General features: G+C 31.6%; 1 protein-coding gene across 11 annotated transcripts in view; it reads left to right on the forward strand.

The window, feature by feature from the left end:
- ZDHHC21 (zinc finger DHHC-type containing 21) overlaps window positions 1-7,972 on the forward strand; it is a 63,498-nt gene extending 55,526 nt beyond the window's left edge. For 8 of the 11 annotated variants that reach the window (XM_015594538.2, XM_025051413.1, XM_025051414.1 and 5 more), the window contains one exon: window positions 2,628-7,972. In XM_015594538.2, the coding sequence (XP_015450024.1) occupies window positions 2,628-2,981 (354 nt within the window). In that variant the 3' untranslated portion in view covers window positions 2,982-7,972. Of the gene's footprint in view, window positions 1-1,055; window positions 1,380-2,037; window positions 2,082-2,627 lie in introns of those variants that run through there. The other 3 variants (XM_025051415.1, XM_006918358.3, XM_015594540.2) reach the window with 3 other exon arrangements.
- The last annotated feature ends 222 nt before the right edge of the window (window positions 7,973-8,194 follow it).

Raw genomic sequence — 8,194 nt, forward strand, 5'->3', positions numbered from 1 at the left:
TGATAACTTGTGTTGCTCTGAGTATGTTACATAAATGCCAGTGCAAAAACATTGTGACATATTCAAATACAAATTGTTCTTTTTTTCTGGATAGCTGAGTTTCAGAGAGATAAGTATTTGTTATTTCTAGAGGGAAAACATAGCCATTTTTGGCTATTCTGACTAATCATGTTCATAGCGTCTTGGTAAACATTACATCCTCTGATAGAATAACCATATGTTTATCATTATTTAAAAGGTAGTATTCTACTTTTTTCTTGAACCAGATTCTAGAAGAATGTCAACAGCTTTAAAAAAAATTAAAGCTTTTCCCGTACGAGGTCTAAATCCAAAGCCTTTAAACTTGATTCTTTTATTGCTACATATAAGTTCCTCAAAGTTATAATCAAGTTGTAAATTCTGCATAGTAAAAATTGCCTGTAATATTAGCTAGCTATAGTAAGCTGACTTTGTAATTGCTTCTTCATCCTGAAATAGTTTCCAATTTTTAAGTATTATCCACAGCTACAATTTTAGGTCATTTATATATACCTTTGCTAATAGCACTTCTTGACTTCTGTCCTCTCTTTCCCATTGTATCTTTGCACAAGCTATCTTAATTGTTTAGAACTGCCTATGACCAACCCATCAGTTCTAAGAAATCATTAAAATTACTTCATTTACTTTCTTTACCGATGTGAAACCAGAGGCCTAGCTTTCTTCTTAAGTTCCTAATCAATATTGTCACAAAGTAAAATATTATGTTGAGGAAATTATGCAACAGAACCCCCAAAAGTTAATTATAAATAGAATTGTCATTGGATACCATGAATATCAAAGCATGATAGGAAAACTAATAAATATAGAATAGATAGCTAATCTACAGTCTTGTCCCAAATTCCTGGGTAATTCGGAAATGAAACTCTGTTATTGGTGACTAGTCATCTAAAAAAAATTTATTTTCCTATATAGTGAGCTAACTGTAGTTATTCGACTTCATACATAACAATTTAATATTATGAGCTATTCATGTAACTTCTATAAAAGTCTTTTAAAGTAAAGGTACTTTTTCTTAGTGTCATTGGAGAAAAGTTCTACAATCAAAGAAGTTCTTGAGATTGGAGTCGAAGCCACAAATATTTGCATGAATAGTACTGCTTAATAACAATACAGTCCACCTGCCATGTATGAGCAAGCTAGTAAAGGATAAGAGGAGAAAAATTTCTCTAACTTTTTGGTATATTTAAAAGAATATATTTTTGTACTACTTTGAAGTACATTTAAAAAGCAGAATAAGTAATTTGTGTTTTAATTATTTAGATGTTACTTATCGTCACAGTTTCTCAACCTAATTATAGATCTTCTGTTAACATGAATTAAACTAGCATGTCTGGAAACTACCTTTTGTTTGTTGAATTGTTTTCCTTATTTATTTCTTACAGCCTTATAAAAAACACATAATAAAGAATTGTATTATTATCAAAGAGACTGATTTTTTCTGTTGAAAAAAAGGGAATAATTTTTAACCAAAGAACACTAATGAGATCACTTTACTTTTCAGAATACTAGATGTCGTAGTATGGCAAATGCGTAGATTGCCTTGTTGAATTCGTGTTTGTTAACAGAAATCCAGAATCAGTAGCACTCTTTGGCTGTTGGCGTTTTCTGTTTATTGGTGTCTTTGTCATTTTGGTATTTATTTTTTTAATGCATCTTCACTGACAGTTGAATTAGAAATAGGTAATAGAATTTTAAAAGAATTTTCAAGGAATAAAGTATAATAAAAGGTTAAAATTTAAAGAAGTGAGACTCCTACAATTTTTGTGAGGTTTTGTAATTGAATAATTTTTTTTTGACACAGTGTAGTATTGAGTCTGTTTGTTTCACAAGAACTTCAACCAAGATATGTAGATAATTTAGAATTCTTAGTACCTATATATAAACTGTTTAAATCTTCGCATATTCTCTGAATATGATTAAAAACATTATAAAAATAATATAGGATAAAGCCTTGATAACTTTGTTACATCTGAGTATAATTTTTTAAATTTTTAATAGGATACAACATCTATTGAAAAGATGTCAAACTGTTGTGAAGATATGTAAGTATAAAAGTGAAGTCTGTAGTGTTCTTGTTAAAAATGGAAACAACTGGCCAGATTTGAAAAATGTGTGCATGTAGTGGAAAGCTAATATAATGACAGCTTTTTTTTGGTGCCTTGTCTAAGGCCTGAGCTAGACAGGCATAACCCAGTCTTACAGTAGGGGTCTTCTAGCCATGATAGTTTTTAAACAAAATAAGTGCTGATCATTCTTGTTCCTTGTCGAAGTAAAGTAAGTTAAATTATTTGTCCTGAAAGTACATCAAAAGAGGTTTGCTACTGTGTTGTTGACACGCGTTCTGTTAATCCTGAGATTCTCCTCTGCTTCAAAAGTTGCCCTAGGTTGATTGACGACACAGATACAATATATGCTATCCAGAGTTAAAACTCAGCTGCATGCCACAATGAAAGAAAAGCTGTATTTGTGATGCTGGGACACAATTCATCAGAGTCCAGTAATGGATCCCCAGCCAACCTGTATTGTTTTAGCTGACTGAAGTGCACCATGGGAGTGCTGTCTTTCACTAATAATGCTGTCTTCTGTAGATCGAGGCCCCGAAAGCCATGGCAGCAGACCTTCTCAGAAGTTTTTGGCACTCGTTGGAAGATCCTGTGGTTTATTCCTTTCAGGCAGAGGCAACCACTGCGAGTTCCCTACCACTTTGCCAATCACGTCTAAACAGATGGATGGTGGGCACAGATGGGTCCTCCATGCTGGAAATGCGTTACAGGTTTTCTGATAATAGAACGATGACAGTCTTCAAGTCAATTAAAATCCACCCACCAATCTTAGGAATCATAATGTGCCCCAGGCTTAATTTTAATAGTGATCTTGATCCTATTGTGGGACTAATACAGGATCTATATTTAAGTTTTAAAGCATGTTTACTTTCAAATTAGCTTTCCACAGGGATTTCTTTAAATGCTTTTGTTATTAAACCGTAAAGGCAGTGATTGGGATGAAATAATAGTACCTAATTTCCTTTAGTACTGACAATGTTACAGATTTTAATTTATGAGAAATTTCAGATGTTTATTTAAATTTTTCACTCTTGAGCAGTACTAACCAAAACTGAATTTAATTCTTCAGGTTTTAGAAAAGGTTTTACACCTTATATGCAAATTTTCTTTTTCAAATACAATTTAAAATACATTAATACTTTTATATGTGCTGCAAGATTTTTTAAAATGCAGCATAGAATCGAACAACAAAAAAAGGGCAGTGTTTTCTTAGAAGTAGCTTTGTAATGTCTTCTCTTTTTCTCTTCACCAGAAGTAAAATAAAAACACCACTAAAGTAGAGCACCAACTACCTACCTTATTTTAAAGGAAAGATTAAACTTTTCTTCCATGTTAACTTTCCCATTTTCCCTGTACTGTCGTAACTATTGGTTGTTAATATACTTGCTCCAAGGAGAAAATTTAAACTAAGTGGGCATGTATTCCTATTTTATCCTAAAATATTGATGAGTAAAAAGCAGAGAGAATTTGTAGTAACTCCACAGGTACCTTTTCTAGTGCAGTTATGCGAGAATGCTTGTGTTTTAAAATGCTAGTATAACTAGATAATATATAATGTACAGTATAAAGAGAAATATTGTGCTTTTGAAAAAAATATTTCTTTTTACTAGTAGATCTAAAATTACACATTGAAGGTTTATATATAATAAATTTTGGCCAACTAATACTGAAATTTTATCTATAGGAAATTACTAAAGTAAGTAACTTTGGTGTACCTCTAATCATCCAAATTGAAATTAAATTTTAATTGGCCCACTATAATTTGGATTGAGAGACCTTTTTAGTAGCTAGTGTTAGGACATGACCTTAAAATAAGAAAATATAATGATCTGCATTTATCATTAGCCTTACACAAATTTAAACTGCTAACAGTGATGGTCTCTTGGAAAGCATAGAACTTTTGTGTGAAAAGACATATAGCATGCTTTGAAAAAATTCAGCTTTAAAAATTTTTTCCATTAGAATACTGCAAAATTCATATATCTTTTAAAAAAATGTATGTACTCAGTCTTTCCCTTGAAAAGAAGATTGAAGGGATCTACTGTTCTTGGAGCATATCAATAGTTTCCTTTTAGTTAGTTTTGATAGAAGGGAATCATACCTGAGAAATCATGAAAAAGGTTACTATTGTCAGCCAATTAACTATACTGTGGTTGGTTCTTTCAAAAATTGTAAATATCTTCTAAAATAATAGAATAGGCTGTTCTCAGAGATATAAGTACCATGTCTTCCATGTTCTGATTACAGTGCTTTATTATTTAAAGTAGAAGTGGCAGATGAAAATATGTATTGGTGCTGATAAGATGCATAGTAAATTTAATATGAGAAATATTTATAGAGTTTAATGAACCACAAAATTAGTATATTCATGTCAGGCAAATGAGTTGGCTTTTGTGCAAGCTAACATATTGACCAAATTTGGCCTGGTGACAGAACTATTATAAGGAAGTGATATATAGATAATGCATATAGATATCAGTCGATACCCTAGCTGTAATACAATACATGCCTTTCAAATGAGGACCTTGAAAACAGCAAAGTGAAGATCCCCTAAACTGCTTTATGGGCATGATTAAACTTCGTATAGTAGCGGTAGCTACCTTGAAAGTTACCTGAGAGGTACTCAGTGCCAACTTCTGCCTCAGTAATGAGAACCAGAGGTGGTCACCTTCCCCATTCTGGGAATTTTTGTTTTCTTAGTTTTACCACTAGTAGGGCACATTCTCTTCCCTCTTTTCTCTGTATCCTTTCTGGTCCTGATCCCTCTGTATCTGATTCCTGTGGTACTGGAATACAAACTAATACACTAGCCAAGGCATACGTTTATTTTGTTTGAATGGCAGAAATGCTGCCGAGCAATATATTTATATAAGAATCTATATTAAAGTCTATATATAAATATATATTTATACTGTAACTTTCAGTATTCCCAAATTAGCACACCTAACTATAGGTTTTTTGAATTCTTGTTAGACAGCTTGAGAAAAAACTGACTACAGTTTCCTAGGGAGTGCATGAACTCTAGTGTTCTCTCTGCGCCCTCTTTTGGCTAATTGGTGTAATTATACTGGCTCTAGAGATTTACTGCCCCACAAGTAAATTGTATAGCCATATTCTGAACATGTCAGAGGTCCAAATGTAGGAGTATATGTACAAAAGTGTAATATTTAATGAAAATGAATATGTTCCTGTTCATGATGTCACATCTGGTTTATACAAAACTATGACTACTTTGCTTCATTTTTGTATATTCTTATATTTTTTACTATCAATTACAAATTTATATGAGATCAGGATAAACAAATGTAAACTATTTAATTAATTTTATTTTAAATCTTATTTTGGCAAATTAAGTCATTAGAATTAGAAAAGTCATAATCTATTGTAGTTATAGTGGCAAGCAAGTATCTAATGTCTTTTACTGGATACCTAAAAAATATGTTTAGTTTTTTTTAATCTCAGTTTTGGAATGATTTTTTTTTACTGATTCTGTTGCATTAAAATAATAGATTAATAATTCTGTACATTTCTTCATTTTTTTAAAACTTTCCTACTTAGAGTTATAGCTGTAGCTTTAGTAGCCAATTTATTATGTCTTCTGGTTAACCATGAAAATAATTATGTTGAACTTTAGAAAATAATTGTGAGCTGTGAGGTAACTGATGTAATCTATAGATTTGATGAAGTAGTTCCTTATAAACATTCCACTTTGTTCTAAGCAAAATGTATTTTAAACGATGTTTCACATCAGCAAAGTCATTAATTGGGTTTCTGGAAATCAAAGAGTTTTACCTAGATATTATAAGTTACACCTCCTGAAGAATTATATCTGTTGTTATTCTTTTTGTTAAAAATCTTTATGGGCTCAAGATTGTTGACAAAAATTGACTGGTCACTTTACAGTCCAGTCCCCCAAACAGCAGGTATTCAGTAAAAGAGCTTCTGGTACTTTGTATCCAAGACTTATAGTTTAAAAATATTAAGTTAACTGATATTCCATTATAAGCAAAATACTATTTTGCTTAAGAGTTGTATTAAAAATATTTGTGGTTAACATAAGCAATAGCTGTATTTAAATTTTTAGTTAATATATTAATCTCTTTTAACAGAAGAAAGCATAGTTTACTTTTAATAGTAATAGAAGTAGAGAGCATAAACGTACATAAAGTTCAATATAACAACACGGTTAGTTAAAACTTCTGTCAGAGTGAACATCCATTTTTGCTAATATTTCGAGGTATTTTTCTCTAAGAATGGTGGCTAATTATAGCTATTCTTTTCAGGCTTTTTCAGGTCATTTCTATATAAGTAAGTAGTTGAAGATATGTTTCACCCAAAAGGGTATATTAATTCTGAATGCTAATCATGGAGACTTAAGTTAGGACAACACTTCCAGTCAGGAAGTGCGAATAATTTAGATTATGGCCACACAACTCTCTGTGAGTTAGGCCATGGGGCAGTTCGGGTGTTCTCATGTGTATTGCTGTAAAATCACAGTGTGTCCAGCAGTGGTTTACAATGGCATTAATATTAAGAAAGCTGCTAGTCTCTCCTCTTAGTCTCTAACTACTTCCCTTCTGCTTCATGGAGAAATATATCACCTAGCTCAGATTTACTAAACTATTGCTGCTTCATTAAATAAGCTTTTGACATGACCTCTAATATACTTAGGTATATCTAGAATTTATATGGTAAAGTTTATACTTACAAACGTTAAATAATTTACTAATAGATACAAGTGTTAGATTTTTTTACCCAGTTCTAGTATTGCTTTCAAAAACATATGTGTTGACAAATGTATTATGTCATGTACATTTAGTATTTTCTCCTTGCTAGTAGTATTAACCACATAATTAACAAATGAATATGTTATTTAATGTCCACAGTGTTACCTTCTATTCTAAGAATCATCCTCTGAATTAACTATAAATTACAAATTTCATTATATTCTGAATTTAGTCATTCTCAGTTGAATTCTAGAATATTCTACAGTAGAATGTGAGAAAGTAATAGAACCAGCTTGCTTAAAGTATTTTGAACCAACGTTGTTATTCTACGTATCACTATTTAGAATTTCCGCTGCCTTTGGGATGATGGTTTCACTTCAGGAAAGTGACTGTTTTCTCAGAAATCTCCTTTCATTTTCATTGTACAGTTTTTAACAGTCTACTGCATTTTTGTCTGTTTTTCAGATATTGTAATGCCTGCTAGTGCTAATTTGAAGCAGAAATAACAATGGTATTTAAAGTTCTTATTTAAAGTTTAATGGTATTTAAAGTCATAAGTATTGCTGCTATTTTCCATTATCATATTTTTTTACTATTATATTTTCTTTCTCTAGTCCACCATAGAGGACATAGAGTATAAATGAGTAGTAAGTAGCCAAAATCGGAGAAAGAGGATAGGGGAACTTATTAAGATGGAGAGAAGGCTAGACCAGTAATGGATAATCAGCAAGCATTCTCAGCAACAGGATAAACTCGATACCGTTTCTGTGACATCACAAAATCCCCCTGGTATAATCATTTAGCCTTATCTGTTCTTGATACCATTCTACTTTGAGTCGTTGATGCTTGCAAGCATTTAGTTTGAGCTATTTATCTAAAGAATTTATATTGCTAATTCTCTTTAGCTAGTCAGATGCCTCTGAGAAATATCTTAAATTTTAAATGTTATGATAGTGTAGTGTATGCTAGTATGCAGGGTTAAGAATGTGAAGGTGCAGCTTTTTAATGCTGAGAAGAAATAAATAAGTTGTCCAAAGTTCGATTGAAAAAACTGGGACCTTTTTCACAAGTCTCCTGTTGGAAAGAAAAGATACTAAGTATTATAGTAAATTTTGTTACCAGATTAAAAACCAACAATTTATATACAAAGAGTCATTTTCACTTTAAAATTTGGGCTATTTTGGAGTTCTTGATACCTTGAAGGTCTCTATATCTATTAGTACTGTGAATACCTGTAACATGTAGTGGAGTGTTTGCCACAGTTGTTCAATACTCTCCGATCGTTTTGGTATTGATAGCTTTATATATAAACAATAATGTAGACAAAAGGCAACAAGAAAATGTGTTTCTCTTTATGGTTTTGCT

This window comes from Pteropus alecto, unplaced genomic scaffold (assembly GCF_000325575.1).
Source record: "Pteropus alecto unplaced genomic scaffold, ASM32557v1 scaffold95, whole genome shotgun sequence".
Taxonomy (NCBI): domain Eukaryota; kingdom Metazoa; phylum Chordata; class Mammalia; order Chiroptera; family Pteropodidae; genus Pteropus; species Pteropus alecto.